We start from the raw sequence: 20,752 nt of genomic DNA, 5'->3' as shown, positions 1-20,752 counted from the left end.
GACTGTTCCCAGGCTCCGGAACAGCACTGGCTGTCTTATATCAGGCCATGTTTTTCTAAGTTAAAGAAAAAAAAACCCAAAAACCTTCAAATGACGGAGATTTTGTGACTTCCCAGACAATCTAGTCCAGTGCATTACCATCCATCCTGAGTGAGATGGATGCACCTGTGTCCCCATGCTGTAGTTTGATGCCATTAGTTTTGCTGTGTCATGGAAAATGGATTATCTCAGCCTCTTGGTAGAAACTTTAATGAGTTTTAAACCATTTCCTTGTGTGCCATTTGTCTTCTCTTTTCCCTACCAAGAAAACTGTTTTATTCATAGATCAGGTTCTTTGGGCATACTGTACACATATTTTTGTCTAGATTGTATCTGTTTGTATAAATAAACTAGATAATGAAATGCATAATGAAGTTGTTTATTAGTGTGAAATCTAATTTATGGCAGGGCTTATTTTTGGTTCTGTTTACAATATCTCTCCTGAAATATGCTTTGAATTGCATATGTATGTACCACTAATTGTTGGTTTTGCTATTTTAGAAAACGTACCGCAGAGATTTTGAAGAAGGGATCAAGGGAAGACCTTCACTGGATTTAGACAAGACCCCAGAGTTCTTGCATATAAAACAAGTCACTAATCTTCTGAAAGAGGTAAAGGGTTATTTTTTCTGTTGTTAAGTTGTAAATGAGCAATAAGCAGCATCACTACAAGCTGCTGCATGGTGAATAACTTAAAATTTTCTTGGCAGCTACATACAGGTAAAACTTTTCACAAGTAAGAATTGCTTCACATCATTCTGGATTCTGAATAGTCCTGTAGTAAGGACATGATAAAGCTCAGCATACCTGAATCGGACTATCACCTCTCTTTTCAGATAGATAAAGGGGTGAAAGGAAGAATTTTTATCAGTGTCCAGATGGCAGTTTTTCCCTCTGAGTAATTATTTCACATTTATGTTAGCCTGTTGAGGTTATACAGATGCCTTGAACTGCATAGAGTCAATTATAACTAACTTAATTGCAATAATTATCTATCGTACATGTTATGGATAAAAAACAAAGAAGACCAAAATTCCCTAATAGAGCTGTAATATTGCATAACTGCTTTAGTCCATTTTGTTAGAAGGTACAGATTTTCTGTATGCCTACTGTTTCCTTCAGATTTGTGTAATGTTCTTCAGTTGTTTGTGTCACTAAAGGTGAAATTTTTTTTCCATAACTGAGAATCCTTCTATCTTTAGTATTTTAAAAAATGTTTTCATGTTAGGTTTTGAATATTGTGTGACCAAATTTAGAAGAGCTAGAAATGCTAGAAGAGAAGAGCAGTGCTGCTAGATATTCTGCCTTTGAATCTGAGAGTCATGTTTGTATTTATGGTATTAAGAACAGATTTTTTTCTTTTTTGCCAAAACAAATAAAGCACATTAGAATTAAAAATGCTTGAAATTAGTTCCTTTCCTTGTTCTTTATATAACTTATTCCAGTCCATGCTAGATTTCATATAGTTAAAGAAAAAAAATTCTTTTAAGATATTTCTTTATAATTCATCTCTAATAAATAGTTTATTCTGATAAGCCTGATTGTCAGGTAGGCAAGTCTCAGGCTAGGTCTGTTTTGTGCAGTGGCATTTTGTGATACATCTCATATATGCCTTCTCACTAGGGAAAAATGCAAATCATGCTGTCATCTCATTCAGTTCATCTTGCTGCTCACTGAATGCCCAAAGAAGTGGGTACTGTATGCATAGTTTTATCATGTGCTTTACATGTTCATCTCTGAAATTTTGATGTAGCTCCCCTCCTTAGTGCTATATGCATTAAGATGTTCTCTAATTCTGACTTCCTCAAGCTTTATGCCTTCTTATTTAGGGAGTAAACCATGCCTGGAAGTCAAAGAAGAAGGAATTGAGAAAATGAAAATGGTATTTCCATTAATGCATAACTGCATGAATTTCTCATGATTTTATATCCACATTCAAGGAACGTATTCCAAACCCAGAGATTACCTGGGTAGAATTAATTAGCATCTTTCATGATTCAGAAAGATTATGTATTTCTTCAGAGTCAAGGATGTAGCTCAGTGTTTTTCCATAAAGGTTCATAATCAACTTTGAATAGATACTGCATGAAACAAGAAAAACCTGGAATTAAAAATGAATTAATTGTTCAATCACATTTTTTTTTTTTTTTTACCCAAATGTCAGCTATGTTCCAGCTTATTCTGTTGACTTCCCACTGCAGAGAGTTCTGCAAATATTTCACATTTTTGTAACAATACAGAATTTCTTCTCTGGGACCACATTTACAACTCCTTCAGAAGAGATATCTGAATTAGATAATTCTTAGTTAAATAGTTCTAAATTAGAAGAAATTTTTTCCTGCTTGTTGTAGGACATGCTTCTGATGATCAAGAGAAGCATCTTTAAAAATATCTGGTTTCCTTTTATTTAAATAAAGAGCTTATAGGGAGATAAAGGTGCTCCCTGCTGCTTATGAAACTTAATATTTAATTAGGAGTATTAATCATGTCTATGTAAATCATTCCGATAAATATTTTGTTCAATGTTCTTCTAATTTCTTTGCCCAAAAAAGCCTAACCCTCATCTGGAGATATGAAGAGTAATTAAAAATTCCTACATAACTTAAAGATCTTGAACTTCAATAGGCTTACATCAGCTCTCTAGGAGCTGGGAAGAGCAAAAAGAACCAAATGTCTGTGGGCAAGTTCTAGTATGCTTTGAATTTTATGCTGAATATTTGAGTACTCTGGAGGCTGCAGTTGCTGAATGTTGATAGGTCATAGCAGTGCAGTGTCCAGGAGGCACAGGAGTGATATGGTAGGAATACTGCTTCTACATTTTAATTCAAGAGGTTGGTTTAACAGGTCCTAGTATGGTGTTTAGGGAATACATCCTGATTGGGATGCATTAATGGAACTGTGGTAAAAACTGCAGCACTGCTGGTCTGCAGAAAGAAAATGCTGCTGCAGTGAAAATATCTGTCCAGAGACAGACAAGGGTCCTGAACAGTGTGCTAGTGCTGTATAAGGTGACAGCTGGTTTTCAAGAGCACAAAAAAAAATAGATGACAACATTGAAATCTTCTTTTTCAACATTGTTCCTTTTCATTTCACAATTGCCAATTCTGTTTTAAGTCTGGAATCTGTACTTCAGCTAATTCATATTTCATAGAAATTTCAAAGGGATGCTTCAGACGTTTAATAAGTGGCATTTCTTTTCAAGATCTTGCACAAAAAAAGAAGTGGTGAAATCTCTCCCTCTCTTTTTTTAATCCTTAGAAAGAGTATCGAAAAGATTTGGAAGAAGGGATGAAAGGGAAAGGAATGACAGTGTTTGAAGATACACCAGATTTGATTAGAGTGAAAAATGCAGCTCAGATACTAAATGAGGTATGTTACCCTATCCTAAGGTTATTCATATCACAGATGATTCACTTTGTGTTAAACTCAAAAGATTCCTATTATTATTTTTTTTTTTACATAATCTACTGTGAAATATGTAAGTATTGAAACTAAGGCTATTTCTGTTTTGCTTGAAAAAGATAGTAAAGCTCTGGATAAAAACAACACAGGACAGATAATTTAGATTTTCAGGCAAGTGAAAGGTCATTGGAGATTGTTAGTGGGGTCAGTAGATCCAGAATTTAGAGCTGTTCTCTGCTGAGGCTTTCCCAGCATGTGAGTTTGGGTGGTCTTCCAGACATCCAAGGCTGTCTCTGGGAAGCAACAGCGGGGCTGGAGGGTGTAGGGAGGGAAGATGAAAGACAAAGCTTGTGCTGCATGTTATGCCTGTGGGAAATAATTTCAGAATATAAATTATATATATATATATACGTAAATATATATGTAAATATATATATATATATATATATATATATATGTAAATATATATATATGTAAATATATATATATATATTTGATATTAATTTTTTATTGATTTCTTTTATTATATATATATGTTTATTCCTGCACACACAGATATATATATATATACACACATATCTGTAAAAAATTGAGGGAATACCATGGATAGAGCCAATCTGACTACTGTAAAGAAGTGCAGGAATATATAGCTGTAACTTGGTGTTTTACACAATATGAAGCTTAGAGGAAAGATCTGCCATCCCACCTTTAGCAGAGAAGAATTGAGGGATGATGTTACAGCTTAATTTAACAGGTTAATTTGCAATTCTTGCAAAAAAACCATGGTTAATAAAGTAGAGGGCTGTTTAATCACATTTTTTTCCACATCAGAGTGAGACAGAGATGTAAGACCAAAAATCTTTTTGCTCATGTTCTTGTAAGTGATCAAACCATTGTATTGAGTACGAACATCTATTCCTTCTTTTTCTAACTAATGTACAAGTGAAAAGTAGTTCACAAACAAGAAAAGTAAGAGGCATTTCAGAATTATATGTATTATATGTATTTACTTTAAAAAAGAAGAATTTTTCACAGGCAGAATGACCTAGAATAAAACAAGGATGATTATTACTATAGCACTGGAAGTAGAAATAGCACTGGCTGAGAATATTTTTTATAAAAAGTCTATAACTATTGTATACAATATTTCCATATTACTTTTTAATATAATTTGCTGATGAACAAGGAACATAACCTTGCTTGGAAAAGCTGAAGATGAAATATTAATTTTGTTTTTAGATCACTGGTTATTTATAATTTATGTCGTGAGGAAAAACAGCAATCATGGATGAGAACTGCCACTTGCCTAATGGCTATGGTTCAGGAAGGACCTATTAAATGAATAAATTACAACTTCCTGATCTGGAAGTTCACTGGAAGCAGTTCTGTATGGTATTAAATTTCTAACATGTAGTCTTGTCATAAATAAAATATTTTCTTAAAAGTAAAATGTGTTTCAATTAGACTGGCACCAAGGACAGACTTACTACACCATGTTCTACAGAACTAAACTTCCCCTTTACTTCAGAGGATAACTGTAGCAGACTGCATGGGCTGATTTCCTCCCACCCTCTGCCACATTAAAAATTCATGGATAGAGATTTGTACATTCATTGAATATCTTCTAAAAGTTTTCCTCCCATAGTTTGTTATGTGTTTCTTTCTGACAACAGTTCACCAAAAGTCGTGAGAACTGTGACTCTTGAAAGTTTTGATTGACTCTAAATCCTAAATTTGAGTGTCTAGTGGAAAAAAAAATCTACTTCCAACTCTCTGGATTTTGTGAATGTCATGTATAAATTCTGTCTTCACAGAGGCAATACAAGAAAGACTTGGAAACTGAAATTAAAGGGAAAGGCATGGAAGTTGGTCCAGATACACCTGAGATAAGACGAGCCAAGAAAGCTTCTGAAATTGCAAGCATGGTCAGTTCCACTCCTGGGGTGAACTTTCCTTTCCACAGAATGCAACAAATTATTGTGGCTGAGAATTCCAGGTGGTGACCAATCTAGGCAGTACTGAAAACACAGATTTCTCTAAATAGCTAATCCATTGAGCTCAAAGAATTGAACAGTTGCATAATCAGTGTAAGGGGGGGAAAGTTAAGGCTTCCCAGAACTTAGACTTTCCTATCACCTTTTGCAGGTTGTGCTTGTTCCTCATGATCCATGCCTGGCCTGGGGTGTGTTTGGGCACTGTGGGCCCTGCTGCTTTTGGTTCTAAATAGCTACTTATTTATGTAGGGCTAAATAATAAACAGAGTTAGAGAGATGCTAAACCATTATGAGCTCAGTCTTGCAAAGCCCAGCAGATGGAGAAATTCTCACATGTGTCTGACTGTGGCTTCCAAAACTACAGAGACAGGTAGATGTGAAAGGCTCCATCAGATTTGAAGTGAGCAGTCTGTTAAAAGAGTTCTTTAACCCATCAGCAACTACAGTGTAGGCATGGCATGGGTAGGTTCTACAAAACTGGTACTGCTGAATCATTATTTATTTGGTGGTTTATTTATGCTGGTCAGTGAAATCACACAGATTAAATTGGAAAAATGTTAAGAATTTGGCTGTCAACTGTGAGCATTTTCAATGCTATTATTTTCAGAAAGAATACAAGAAAGACTTGGAGAATGAAATTAAAGGAAAGGGAATGGAAGTAGGTACAGATACCCTTGATATACAACGAGCCAAAAAAGCTTCTGAAATTGTCAGCCAGGTGAGTACAGAATTAATTGCTTTAAGATTACTTTGAAAGTAAAATGCATTGAGATGTTAAAAATATAGAATCCTCTTGAACATTCTTAAGCTAAAAAAAGCAAGCAGTGCACAATGAAAATATTAAATTAAATAAATGGAAGAATTTATTTTTATAGTGTGACCAGTACTATGAGAATAGCTTTGAACACAGCATGTACAGACAGTTGTAGTATTAGTTATAGGGTTTTTTTTACCATTTATTTTTCTTCAGAAGAAATTTAAAAAGCATCTGGGGACTAAAATTACAGGAAAAGGGATGCAAGTTGGTCTGTATATTCCAGAAATACAGTGTGTCAAAAGAAATAGCAAGCCAGGTAGACATAGTCAAAAGCTGAATGTTTTAATTCTGTGTACCAATGATTGCTTGGCATACTCTGCTCGAAATACTTTTTCTCTAGCTCTGTAGAGGCTTTCATAACCATACTAAATTAATTTACATGTAGCGAAATGTCTTTACTGCCTGATTCTTATTTGTATTTAGGCCTGTTACACCATGTAAATTGATTTAATTATTTACATCTACCTGTAGTTCTTTTCACATTATCGAACTACCTAATGTTACCGTACATACATCCTGACAGGTAAGGGAGAATATATATGAGGATACATTATCTATGAAGGTATGTTGTATATGAGGATATATAGGTATATTATATATATTTTAGTGTGGGGACAGACAATGGTAACAGTATCATGGAGAAGTCAGGTTTAAATAAATATTGGACAAGGGATGAGGAGGCTCATCAGCAATAAGCATCTTTTGTGCAGTTTGGATATCCTGAGCCCAAAAAGCATAAATGTGTAAAAATTATTTTTCCAGAAAATGTACAAAGATGAAGCAGAGAAGATGCTCTGTAACTATTCTGCTGTCCCAGACACTCCTGAGATGGAGAGGATAAGAAGTACTCAGAAAAACATCAGTTCAGTGAGTAATAGTGCTTCTCTCTTTGCTTGTAACTTTTCAGATATTTTTTAGTTTAAATAGGCTCTCTTGTGCCACAGCACAAAATACGGAACTTATGAGTAGGTGTCCTTTGAACCATTTCCATAATTTTCCTGGAAAAAACTGTATCACTTATTTCTCTCAATAAAAATAATACCCAGCTTTTCTAGGTGTGACACTGTTATTTTGAATTTCTAAACCACTTATGCCACCTTGCCAAGCCACAATTATTTTTGAATGAAGATTTTTTTTTCTTTTTCCATCAAGCCCTAAGAAGTACTTTATTTAAAAGGGAAAAAAAATCAAAGGCTTTTTACTATACATATAAGATTTTTCATCTGTTTCCTATCATGTACTGAGCATCAAGATTAGGGTATAAAATTAGAACAGATCAAATTTCATAAATATGTATATATATATATATATATATATATATATGTGTGTATATATATATGTGTATATATATATATGTATATATATATAATGATTTTATATTACACTGGGTATATTTTCCAATTTTATGCTAGCTTTTAGTTTCAGTGCATCCCTAAATATAAATTATAAGCTTAGATTTCTAAAATTGCCCAGTTTTGATTGTATTACATTTCACTTCCTTTTTGGGCTCATTAATGCTGCTGTTTGTAATTCTGCCTTTGCTTGTGATACAATAGAGAAGAGGAGTAAATCTGGCCTCCAGAACAAAAGGCCAGTCAGTGGTTTTTATGGCAGACTAAGTAATACTAATAAAGCCAATGATTTGAGAGAAAGGAGTATAAGATACTTAAATGTTTTTAGTATTATCTGACACACGGGTTTCTTAATTTAGAGATATCCTCTGCTTCTCCAGCTCTCAGAAGTAACTGAGTAAACTCAGTTTCTCCCAGAGGTGTTTGCCTGCAGCTCCCCTGTACAGCTGAGCCTGTGGGGAGAGCAGAGGAGATGACTCTCAGCCTGCTCCAGGCTGTGGTCCTCTCCAGCCATCACCTGCCCTTTTTCTTCCTTTGAATGAGGACAGCTGAAAGCTGCATCTTTCTAGAAGGAGCTCTTGACAGGCCCACTGGCCCAGTTTTGCTTCCTGTCATCTGTTGGCTCCTGGTTCTGAATGGTGTGTGCAGCACAGGGTGATGTGGTTATCCCCATTTCTCATGTCACTGGTGTCCTATCAGGTTATAGTCTGAAACTCCCTGGAAAAGAGGCATCCAAGCCAGCCCCTGTGATCTGCTTTCCTCCCTGCTCCAGCCTTTGGTAGCTTTTGATGAAGTCCTCAAGTAGGTCAGTGGCTCTGGCAGTGTGGACTCACTAACATTCAGGTACCAGGCTTAGTTAAGATGGGTATCACCCCTTAGCTCAGCCTCTGATGCATCAGAGCCTTTTGCAGCCTTTTAGGCCAGTCTGAGCTTTCAGTGCCAAGGCTGACAATGATCCTCTTTGTTAGTGTTCTTGATAATAAGAAATAACATGTTTTGTCTTAGAGGTGATTTGTATTTGCTTTCTTTGGTGATGTCCTGTTCCTGTTGGTGAACTGGATCTTCCAAATGTAGGAAAGTGGTTTACACCAGTGATTGAACTACTTTTTTTCTTCTTTCTCTATGTTTTAATCTTTCATCCTTCTGTCCAGTTTAGATGATAAAGGTAAATTATTACAGAGTGAAGATACAGCTGGAAGCAGCCCAAATAGATTAAAAAAACCAATGACTCCTAATAGTCTTCTGATTTTTGGATTTTGTCTCAAGTATTTTTCTGCCTTAAGGGACAGAAAATAACAATGAGCTCTGCAAATAAGATCACTGTTGCTTTTAGCTCACTAGCTCATTTGGCAGATGATTTATAAAAGGATATTTACTTCACAGTCATCTCTTTCATAGAAAAATTCCCTGTCTCAAACGCATTTTACCAATCCTTCCTTGCTAGAGGAGAAAATTATATTGTAGTCCAGAGTATCGGGGCGCGGCTCTCCGGTACGGAGGCTCCGCCGATACGGTGGTAATAAGAATGCGTACACCACGGCAGGTCGTCTCTCGGACGCTGCTTTATTCGCTGAGGGCTGGGTGTCAGGGAGGATCCGCGACCCGTCCGCTCGGCAAGGGAGCAGGCTCCGAGAGCCCCGAATAAGGGGCGGGGTGGGGCTTATAACAGGTGGCAAATAGGAGGGACAGGGTACAAAGGGTCCAGTAGGAATGGGGTTCGGAGGAGGAGTTGGGATGGAATAATTGGGGTACAGCAAATGGGGATGAGGGAAGGGGGCGATAACCGGGGAAGAGCCAATTACAGATAGAGAACTTAGGAACATTCTGGAACTAAAGGCAAGTACAAAAATGATTGACATAAAGATGGACATAACTGACAGTTACATAACATAAGGGGGGTGGTAGATTCGATGGGCAGCTTGGAGGCGGGAATTTATACAACAGCCTCCTCCCAAGGCATATTCGGGGGGGCTTTTCCCAAGTCCCCTACCGCATCTCCCCCTTCTTTATTAATTAAATAAACATTCCCTAGAGTTTTAACTAACATCTTCTTAAAGATCGCTAAAGCAATAAAAATAATAAGAACGATAACTAAAATCCATAAAAGTCCTCTAATAATCGAGGCTGCCCATCCCGGGACGCCCCATTCAGATAGCAACTTGGTTGCAGGGTCCACAGCCGAAGTCTCAGTTTGTAGGTGCTGTACTTGTGTCTGGATCTGCTGGATGCTGGCTTGAATAGATTTGCTTCTCGATGTCAAGTTGAAACAGCACAGTCCTTCAAAGTCCTCACAGCTGTGGCCATGGGCTAACAGCAGAAAGTCTATTGCCGCCCGATTTTGGAGGGTGGCCTGCCTGGTGGTCTGTTCATCCGCCAAGAGATCGGAGAGGGCGGCAGACGATGCGTTGGCATGCTTCGCTATCCAGCACTCCAGGTGAGAAAGCTCACCGAGGGCTTTAGCAACCGCATACCACGGTAGAAAAATGGAAGCGGCAACCCTCTTTGTTTTTCCCCAATTGTAAATTTTGTCATCGCAATTTTGATCAAATTGGTCGTATGATCTTTTTCATCTGGCCAATTGTCTCTCTTTCTTCCAATCCATAATTTGGGTTTTATTTGGAGTGAGGGTAGTAAGCTTGCCAAGGCTACACGGTCCTCCCTGGAGCCGAGATGGGATGCCTGACCATACTCTGTCCCCACAGACAAGAAACATCCCCCGGGGCAACGACTTGGGATGAATGGAGGAAACAGAGATAATTGGACTTGTATAGTTACACCAGCTAGCCGAATTGTATTTTTTGTTCAATGGCGTAACATCTTTTCTGTAGGTGTTTTTGGCCAAGTCAATCCCATGCCAATTCTGACTTGGCCTCTTAAAATAAAACTTTACACAGTAAGTGGCAGGAGAGGACCCCAACAGATCCAATTCTTGGGGCTCCTCTTTTGAATTTGGCAATATTTTCGTCCACGCGTCCCAAGTGTCGACCGGGTTAGGTTTCCTGCCCGTGGTTTGGAGCAGGTCTGAGTTGGAAACCGGCCAATCGTCGGCTACCAGAGGGACCCCCACCAGGCATGTGGACAACGGGTTGTCCACATTGCCCATGGCCAAACAGAAGTTCTCTTGCTGCAAGGACTTTGCCAGCGTTACCCAGACGTTTTCCTTCGGCTGTGGCACAATCCAGCCGTCCGCCGCCTGCAGCCACATGATGATCAGAAGTGTGAGGCTTGCGGCCAGCCGGATACGTTGGGGCGTCCACTCTTGTGGGTTGTTGGTGGATGTTCTTTGGGCAGCCATCTCTTGAGGCTCGCTGTAACAAAAACATTTAATATAAAACTTATACTGTGATTTTCCCCCAGCTCCCCCTTTTCTTATTAAGAAAAGGACTAAAATGAATTGTGGGGTAGGCAATTAGGGGCAAAGGGACGGCAGGTAAGGTAAGTGGGTAAGGGGAAGGGAACAGGAGGGGATGGAGTTTGAGGGGAGTCATTGATTGGTGGGGGAAGGTAGCGTCTGGTAAGCAGAGTTCTTAGCACGATGTTGGGTGTCCGTTGTGACATCTTCTTTTTTCGTCGGCACCAGGCGACTGCGGAGTCTGGTGGCAATGAGGTAGGCGTTGTTGTAGTTCTGGTGGGAGGATCGGCGATGGTGCTGTCTTCTAAAAACGGCTTGATGTTTTTCCTCGGGACCCATTTTGGACCTTGGCCTGTTGAAACACAAGCGTACCCTCTCCCCCAAGTGATGAGTGGGTACGGGCCGCTGATCTGCTTAGTCTCAGGGTCTCGGATGAGCACTGGAGGCCGCTCTTTTAAGTGTGCCCGTGTATTGTTAAAAAAGTGCCTAAGTACAGGAGGGTCAGGCTCTTTTTCTGAGCAGTTGAGGAAGTTTAATACATAAAGTGCTTTACAGACTCTTTCTACAGGGGTCATCACTAGAGCGGCATCATGCTGTTGTTCAATGAGTTTTTTAAGTTCTTTGTGGGTCCTCTCCACAATAGCCTGTCCTGTTGGATTATGGGGGATGCCAGTGGTGTGGGCAATCCCCCATTGTTGGAGGAAGTGGTTGAACCGGGCTGATGTAAACCCTGGCCCATTGTCCGTCTTGATGGCCTTAGGCACCCCGAGGGTGGAAAAGGCCATGAAGAGGTGCTTAATGACATCCCGGGTCTTCTCTCCAGTGTGGAGAGAAGCAAAAACGGCGCCTGAGAAGGTGTCGACGGACACGTGCATGTACTTAAGTCGTCCGAATGGGTTATAGTGAGTAACATCTGTCTGCCACAGCTCCAATGCTCCCAGACCTCGGGGGTTGACCCCAGTGGGTAACGGTGGTAGAGCAAAAGTCTGGCAGCTTGGGCATGTGGCAACGATGGATTTGGCTTGTGATAGAGATAGTTTGAATTGGCGAGTGAGCGCAGGCGCATTTTGGTGAAAGAACGCGTGGCTCAGCTTCGCCTGTGCAAAGGTGTTTGGCAAGTTTGTAGAAAGTGCAGGTGCAGTGAATGTGGCAGGCATGGCGAGATGGTCCGCTCTCCGGTTGCCCTCGGCAATTGGGCCAGGCAGGTCTGTGTGAGCTCTGACATGCATTATGTGAAACAGTTGCTCCCGGTGGGAGATAAGCCAAATAAGATCTGAGAGCAGCTGAAATAATTTCTCGTTTTTGACTTCTTTGAGCAAGGCATGTTCAGCCCGCTCGGCTATCCCGGCGACATAAGCCGAATCTGTCACCAAATTAAATGGTTGTTGAAATTTTTTAAATGCTCTCACAACTGCAGCAAGTTCTGCGATCTGGGGGAAACCCTCAACTATCTGGATGTCAGACTCCCACTTCTGACTATCTGGGTCCTTCCAAGTGATCACCGACTTGTGGGATCTTCCCGACCCGTCGGTGAACAGCGTGAGAGCACCTTTAATTGGTATTTTACTTTTGAATGATTTTGGAGCCAGATATAGAGTATCTTTAAACAATTTGTGTTTAGGATAATGGATCGAAATTTGGCCAGGATAACTATCAATTGAAATTTGCAGATTTTCATTTGTTTGGAGCAATGATTCCAATTGTTCCAGATTTAAGGGTAAGTAAATGCATGCCGGGTCACACCCTGCAAGGGTCCGGAGACGGTGCTGTGCCTTGATAATAAGTTTTGCCATCAATTCTGCGGGAGTAGAGATTGTTTTGGAGGGCTGGTGCGGAAGGAACAACCACTCGATGATAAGGAGTGGGTCCTTCCGCCCAGCGTCCCACTGAAATAGCAACCCATGGAAGTTGGGACACTTACCCAGGATGGCAAGGTCCAGGGGAAGCGACCGATCGACCCGATGAGTCTGGCGGGACCTGATGGCATCTGCGACTCTCTCCAGGGCTCCTTTAGCGGCAGGTGTCAGCTCTCGCGGAGAAGCCAGGTTACCGTCTCCCCGCAGGAGGTTGAAGAGGGGTGCCAGCTCCTCCGTCGTGAGTCCCAGGAGAGGTCGGATCCAGGTGATGGTGCCACAGATCTGTTGCAGGTCCCGCAGTGTCTTCGGCTGGTCTTTGATGGTGACGGACTGGGGTACGATGGTCCTTCCCGTGATGGTGAATCCAAGGTATTTCCATGGGGCCGTCAGCTGAATTTTCTCCTCTGCGATTTCAAATCCTGCAGATCTAATGGCTTTTACAGTCTTTGTTAACACAGTCTTTAAGTATGAGGATGTTTCTGCACAGATAAGCACGTCATCCATGTAATGTAGGATGACGGCCTCTGGAAACAGTCTCCGAATCGGGGATAAAACTTGCGCTACAAACGTCTGGCACAACACTGGAGAATTTTTCATTCCCTGAGGCAAAGTGGCCCACTGATAGCGCTTGTAAGGCTCCGCCCGATTGATGGAGGGGACAGAGAAGGCGAACCTGGGAGCATCCCTGGGATACAGTGGGATGTTAAAAAAGCAGTCCTTGATATCGATGACTGCGAGCTGCCAATCCCGGGGGAGCATGGAAGGGGAGGGAAGGCCAGGTTGGAGTGGGCCCATATCCTCAATGACTTCGTTGACCCTGCGTAGGTCTTGGAGCAGGCGCCACTTGTCCTTGCCAGGTTTTTTTATGACAAAGACAGGTGTGTTCCAGGGACTGGTGGAAGGTATTAAATGTCCCTGGCGCACCTGCTCTTCTACTAAGTTGTTGAGCGCAATTAGTTTTTCTTGTGGAAGGGGCCACTGGTCCACCCACACCGGGTCATCAGTTTTCCAGTTCAGCGGTGGGGAGGTGCGCTCCGCAGTGGCCCACACTAAAAATCCCACGCAGGGCAAGGAATGTCCAGGCGGGCACCCCACTGGGACAAAACATCCCTTCCCAACAACATGATGTTCGATGAGACAACAAAGGGTCTCACCGTGGCTATCTGTCCCTCCGGGCCCTCCACGCTTACCAGATGCCGACTCTGAAGGGAATTGACAGCTCCTCCCACTCCAGAGATCGTGCCGCAAGGGGACACCAACTCCCAGTCGCGGGGCCACTTTGCCTTGGGAATTATGGTGACATCAGCTCCGGTGTCTGCCATCAGCTTGAGCGAGATGGACTTCCCCTGTTGAGAAATGACAGTGTCTATTAAAGGTCTTTCACGACACACGTTTGTAGTGAGGAAGACATATTTGTCCCCCCCACTATTGTCCTGATCAAGGTCGTCGGCTGCGCTGTCGAGGATGTACATGAGGGCGAGAGGAGCTCCCTTGTCGAGTGTGTACGGTGGACTACGACACACGACGGAGACCGTCACCTCGAACCCCGGTGGAAAGCACACCACTTCTGGATAGATGTCAAGTTCCAGTGGTGTGTGCCTGCTGTCGCCCACTATAAGAACCGTGGTGTCGTGGCCGGAGTAAGGGGGCTCCAGGAACCCCGCGGAGACGCGAACCAGGTCCTCATCTCTGAAGGTGACGTTGGCAGAGCTAAAGAGGACCCGGCGGCGGCCAGCATCTAAGTTGTTTGTCCTTCGGAAGAGGCGGAGTCCATCCTCTGGGCTCCGCCAATCCGTCGAAACTGGCCGCTGGGCCACTGGTCCTCCCGGATGGTAGGGAGGCCAGGGCGCCGTGAGGGGCCACTTGGTATCCTCGCGCGGCCCCTCCTCGCGCTCCGCGACCCGTTTCCCGCCGGTGGATAGGGCAGGGTCGGGGGGTTCCTGGGAGGTGGTCTTGGGGAAGGCGTATACGGATGGTAAAAGCGGTCGGGGGGCCAGTGGGGACAGTTAGCTTGAATGTGCCCCATCTGACCGCACCCGAAACACCGCATAGTGTTCATAGTGAGCATCGCCTCCCCCACTCCCTTACTCACGGCCAGGGCGACAGTTGTCTCGGTCGATGTTGCCTTGGCACATGCTTCCACCATTTGAGCGATGGTCGGCTCGGGGTCCTGAGGTAACGTGCGAAGAATCTTCTTCGTCTCCTCTGCCGCGTTGGTGAAGGACATTTTTCTGAGGAGCTCCTCTCGCGCAGCCGGATTGTCGATTTGACGGTCGATCGCCTCCCGCAGGCGGTCAACGAACTTGATAAAAGACTCGTTAGGTGCTTGTATTATGTTAGAAAAGCTTTGGAGGGGTTTTCCCCCATCTGGTATTTTTAGGAGAGCAATCCGAGCAGCCTCTCTGATGTCATTGAGAAGGTCCAGTGGCAGCAAAATCTGGTCCTCTGGCCTGCTCAGATCGCCCTCCCCCGCCAAAGTTTCAAGTCCTTCCTCTCCCTCTCCTAGTGTGGCTGCCAGGCTGTACTTTTTGAGGAGAGGTTTTAGTAACTTTTTCCACTGGACCTCCCACAGTAACAGTTCAGTCGGTGTAAACAGCGATTTCGCAATGTACCGGAGGTCATGGGGAACAAGTGTATGTCCAGAAAAGGTAAGGTCCAAAACATTCTTAAAAAATGGCGAGTCTCTCCCGTAATCTTTTGCTGCCTTACGGAGCTCTTTAATCTCAACATAAGGCAGCTGGTCCCACTGTGGCCTTCCCCCTCTACCCCGAGTCACGGGTGCCGCAAAGAGTTCCAAGTCCTTAGCGAACTCCACATCCCCCTCTTCGATCGCCTTCTCCCTTATCCGGGCCCACCCTTTCCCCGGCCGATGTGCGGGCCGGGGGCTGTCGCTGTCCTCATCCTCCGAGGAGGATGAGGCAGGACGGGCTAGGGCCCTGAGCCTCTCCCTGACCGAGGGGCCCCGGTGACGAGAGGCCCGGCAGGCCAAGATGGCCTGCTTCCGGTCAGGCCGACTTCCGGTTCCGGTGGCGTGGGAACCGGGAGTGGCTGGAGAGGGGGAGGGGCGTCCGGGCCCACCCACCAAGGTGTGGCCCTCCCCCCCGGGGGTCCCACCCACTGGGGCGGGGTCATTGGGTGGGCAGGTCCCTCCCACCGGGGGTGCGGTCTCAGGGGCCAGAGGGGTGGATCCCGACGCTGGGGCGATCGACGCTGGAGGAGGGGGGGGGGGGACCCGACGCAGGGGCGGCACCCGACGAACGAGGTGGTGGAGGTGGGAGTGGCTGAGTGATGGCGGGAACAAGGTGTCTTGGGAGGACATTTTCTGTCTTGTCTGAAGGCGACTCGGCCAAGTGGCCGGCGCCATTTTGTCCCTCTTGTCCCTTATGGGGACAAGGTTTCTCTATAGAACAAAAGGGGTTTGAACAGGGAGAACTGGGGAGCGGGACACGGGACTCGGAATGGCCCATACTGGGATGGCCAGTCCCAGCATGAGAGAGGAACAGGGTGGATTGGGGAACAGCAGGGAGTCGGCAGCAGCCCTGTGCCTCAGTGCGGCAGGGTCTGTCGCCCGATCCACCCTTAGGGGAAGCGGGGGTAGGAACGGGGGAATCGGAATGAGAGGTAGGAGAACTGGGTCCCAAGCATTCCCGCTTTTTATTAAATAACGTAAAAATAGAATGAAAGAGAGGAAAGAAATGTCCCACCCTAAAATTCCCCTTAACTTGTAAATCGTATAACAGTCTCCCGACTTTACCCCAAAACGGAACAGAATTAAAATCTTCCCTGTGTGTATCAGGGAGGTGATCGAAAATAAAATTAACAAAGGATTTCAACTGCCCTTTTTTAAAAGAAACATTCCCCAAGACAAGGGACGTTTTAACTTGGGAGTAAAAGTCCTGCCGGATTGGGGAAAGGCGGTTGCCCATTTCCCCGAGTAACAAAAGCCCCAGGAAGCAAAGGAGAAAAGAAAAGAAAAGAGGCTGGGTCGGTGCCCGCAGAAGGGGGCAAAATACTCACAAATTCAGATGGACCGCAGCCGAAAGAAAGGTGCCTCGCTGGGGTGGTGCAGGCGCTGCGATTCTCCGCGGCTTGGGCGCTCCACTGGAGCGGCGGTTTCCAAGCAGAGGAGGTGTCCGCAGCCCACGGAGCGAGCGGTCTCCTAAAACGAAGCTCGCACGCTGGTGGACCAGCTCCCGAACGGCGCTTGAAATCCGGCGAAGAGCGGGTCACGGATCCTGTCTCTTCGCGGAGACGCTCCCGTGTGACACCCGGGTGGTGTCAACGTGTTCGGGCGCCAGTAGTATCGGGGCGCGGCTCTCCGGTACGGAGGCTCCGCCGATACGGTGGTAATAAGAATGCGTACACCACGGCAGGTCGTCTCTCGGACGCTGCTTTATTCGCTGAGGGCTGGGTGTCAGGGAGGATCCGCGACCCGTCCGCTCGGCAAGGGAGCAGGCTCCGAGAGCCCCGAATAAGGGGCGGGGTGGGGCTTATAACAGGTGGCAAATAGGAGGGACAGGGTACAAAGGGTCCAGTAGGAATGGGGTTCGGAGGAGGAGTTGGGATGGAATAATTGGGGTACAGCAAATGGGGATGAGGGAAGGGGGCGATAACCGGGGAAGAGCCAATTACAGATAGAGAACTTAGGAACATTCTGGAACTAAAGGCAAGTACAAAAATGATTGACATAAAGATGGACATAACTGACAGTTACATAACATAAGGGGGGTGGTAGATTCGATGGGCAGCTTGGAGGCGGGAATTTATACAACAGCCTCCTCCCAAGGCATATTCGGGGGGGCTTTTCCCAAGTCCCCTACCGCAGTCCAGTCCACAATATAAATCTTTCTAACTGACATGATGCAGAATAATTTTCAAGTTCTTACTCATAAACTGTCTCTGTTATCACATGGTAAAACAAAATTCTAGATTGTTAAAGGTTTTCTGAATATTTAAAAAAATAGTCGCAGACAGTCACTCTTCTCTACAATATTTGGCAGTAGTATTCATCCCAGGCTATGGAGGACTTCAAGGAAGTAGAAAGAATTAGTTAAGAAATATGTTTTTATTCTTCAAGGTTTGTTGATAGGAAAATAAATCTTGATTTAAGGAAGGCAGAAATATGAAATGATAAAGATTAATTTTATTAATTCCAGGATCAGACTTTTTTTTACACTAATAGACTGAAAATACATACTACAGTGGCAACAGCTGTGACACCAAATAATGAAAATCCAGTAAAACTTTTTCAGGAGTTTTGCAGCACAGTCTGGTGCTCCATGGTTATTTATGCTTGGAATTAATGGAGCAATTATTTACTATCTTTTTCAGTAACTTCAAATGATTGAGTCTACTGATATGCTTTGTGCTTTTCCTTTATTGAAACAATTGAAATAGAGAGAATTGCATAAACAGCATGTGTATCTTTTAAGAAGTGAGTTTGTTTTTAGAGTCCTCAGCTTTCTGGCTTGAACCTAAGAGTCAAAAATTGACTTGGATTGTAGCTCTGGTTTGTTATGGTTATTTTTCCATGACTATTTCAATTTTCTAGTTTGTTAACTTAGAAATAATAGTAATATCTGTTCACTTCTCAGAGTATTTTAAGATCTGAAGACTACAGAAACCAAATCAAATCCTGCATGTACATGTACCTAGAATGACATTGAAATGAATATAATTACTGAAGCATAAGGTTACATTTATAGAACTTTATACATTATTATACAAATTTTAATTTTTTTTCTGAATTTAAATATGTCATTGCAAATACTTAAAAATGCTGAGGTCATTTTAAAAGATGAGAATATATTATCTGGGTTACAGCTGAAAATAATATTATTGTAGTTATTGACAATTAGTCTTAGTTATGAAAAATTAAAGTATTTGCTTTCTTAGCAAGATTTGTAGTCAGACCAATTTGGAACTTGGAAAATTGCCTAGCCCTTTTATGAGAACTAGCATTTGTATTGCTAGCAGTCTCATAATTATCTTTTCTTTTGGGGAAATGAAGGTATTTTATAAGAAGGAAGTAGGAGCTGGCACAGCTGTAAAAGATACTCCAGAGATTGAAAGAGTAAAGAAAAATCAACAGAATATTAGTTCGGTAAGTGCAATTAATGTAAATTATTCTTACGTAAGTAAGAGGTGGAGCAACATTTTTTTTACTATCTTGTTTACTAAAAAGTTCTTCATTTTCATATCACACATCTCATTCAAATAGCTGTCCACTGGATTTTGGATACAGAGCTCTATTCTAGCACAGCTAGAACTCCCCTATACTGTAGTACTTCTGTGTCCAAAGGTAGAGATTCTAATTGAAACATTAGGTAAAATAAGAAAATATTTTAACTAAATATTTGAGCAAAGTGTTTTGTCTCTCAGGAGTGAGAAATATGAGATGCATTTCCCCATGAGGGAGACTGAACAGCAGTTGTATTTGCAGATTAGAAAAATACCATGTGACGAAGAAGAAAACCTATTGTGTTGCGTTAGAGGCTGCATGTATTGCGTAGGACTTGATACAGTTTGTACTTCAAGATGAGAAAAACTATGTCCAGACTCCCTTATATGAAAAGCTAGAGAGCTGGATCTTCTTTATGTGCTGGTGACAAGTTGATCTCTGGATCTGATGAGATTTGTTCTGAATTGATGTTGTTTATCTAAGGATGCCCAATGTCTTTGAAACTTTAATAGGGAAATCAATATAAAATATCAAAATGAATGTTTGCTTCAAATAATACATTACCTTCTGATAAATATGTGGCAAAACCTGGAAAAAATCTGAAAAGTGACTGCCAAGCAGTAAAAGCCTTGTAACTGTATTGTTCATTTCCTTGTTATATTTGGTGGGGACTCCTCTGGGGCAATTTTTATGTTTGTGACATGACTTCTCTAATTATTAGATTTTTTTAAAAAAGTAAAGTATAAAAATAATGTATAGACATGATACTATGTTGTGTTTAAGTATTAGTTAAATATGAATTAGGGTATCTGGATACCAATTCTCCTAGAATTTTGTTGTTTAGTGAATAATGTTAAACACCTAATTTCCCACCAAAGTAAGGTCAGTAGAGAATTTCCAAAAAATTTAGAAAAGCTCATATTTTCCTTAATTTTTTTTACTCTATCCATCACTATTCATCTTGCCATTTTGAGTCACAGTGCAAGCTATCATATGTCCTAAATCCTGAAATAATTGGATATTGATCAATTGAAACCTGATGGTTGGGAAGCTGTTGATTCTCTTGATTTGAGGGTGAGGGTTTTTTGTTTCTTTGTTTGTTTTTTTGTTGTTACTTTGCTTTTAAATTTCCAATTATCACACATGTTTATTTAAAGAGTAGTCACACAGAAAGGAAAAGTCTTACTCGAATGCTTTTTCACAATGCATTTCAAAGTGTAATAGAAAAATAGTGTACACTGTTCTTGCTGTTTTAGAAATCCTGAATAGTGGTGAAGAGGGAAAAATGAAAGGTTGATCAGTATGCTAGTAAACACATTTGAGCAAAAACCTACCAAGGGAAGTACAAACTGCATTAGTGGTGTAGTGGTACTATGTAAATAGCATGGCCTTTACTTTGCTAGTCTTTGTGTAGAGTTAATGTTTTACAAAAGGTATTTTATTACGTGTAGTGTACTTGAAATTACTTTAGTCTTGTATAATATTTATTAGAGGTGTAACATGCCAAATTTAAAGGCAATGTACGTGAATGTTTCAAATTACATGTCAGTGAGGGGGAAATTATATTGTGCAGTAAGAGGGAAATAGTACTGTGTAATGTACAGCAGTCCCAAAGGAAAGGTAAATTACACCAATTTTGAATCCATTAGATATGAATGTTTTACACGTATTTTTGAATTTAGCCAGAAGAACTTGAGACAGCCTTAAAACTATTTTCTGGGCTAAACAAAACTAGTATGTGGAATGTGAAGCAAATTTG

General features: G+C 42.3%; 1 protein-coding gene across 9 annotated transcripts in view; it reads left to right on the top strand.

The window, feature by feature from the left end:
* NEBL (nebulette) overlaps positions 1-20,752 on the top strand; it is a 258,063-nt gene that overhangs the window by 197,149 nt on the left and 40,162 nt on the right. For 5 of the 9 annotated variants that reach the window (XR_013341177.1, XM_077788453.1, XM_077788445.1 and 2 more), the window contains 6 exons: positions 541-651; positions 3,298-3,408; positions 5,256-5,366; positions 6,043-6,153; positions 7,015-7,119; positions 18,823-18,915. The exons of 3 other annotated variants lie outside the window; for them this stretch is intronic. Coding sequence is in view for 5 of the 6 variants with exons in the window: in XM_077788453.1 (XP_077644579.1) it covers positions 541-651; positions 3,298-3,408; positions 5,256-5,366; positions 6,043-6,153; positions 7,015-7,119; positions 18,823-18,915 (642 nt within the window). In the remaining variant the exon portion in view is untranslated. Of the gene's footprint in view, positions 1-540; positions 652-3,297; positions 3,409-5,255; positions 5,367-6,042; positions 6,154-6,405; positions 6,513-7,010; positions 7,120-18,822; positions 18,916-20,752 lie in introns of all 9 variants that reach the window. One more of the 9 variants, XM_077788461.1, reaches the window with a different exon arrangement.

This window comes from Lonchura striata, chromosome 1 (assembly GCF_046129695.1).
Source record: "Lonchura striata isolate bLonStr1 chromosome 1, bLonStr1.mat, whole genome shotgun sequence".
Lineage (NCBI taxonomy): Eukaryota > Metazoa > Chordata > Aves > Passeriformes > Estrildidae > Lonchura > Lonchura striata.
The sequence above is the reverse complement of the archived record's forward strand: the minus strand, read 5'-3'. Positions and strand labels throughout refer to the sequence as shown.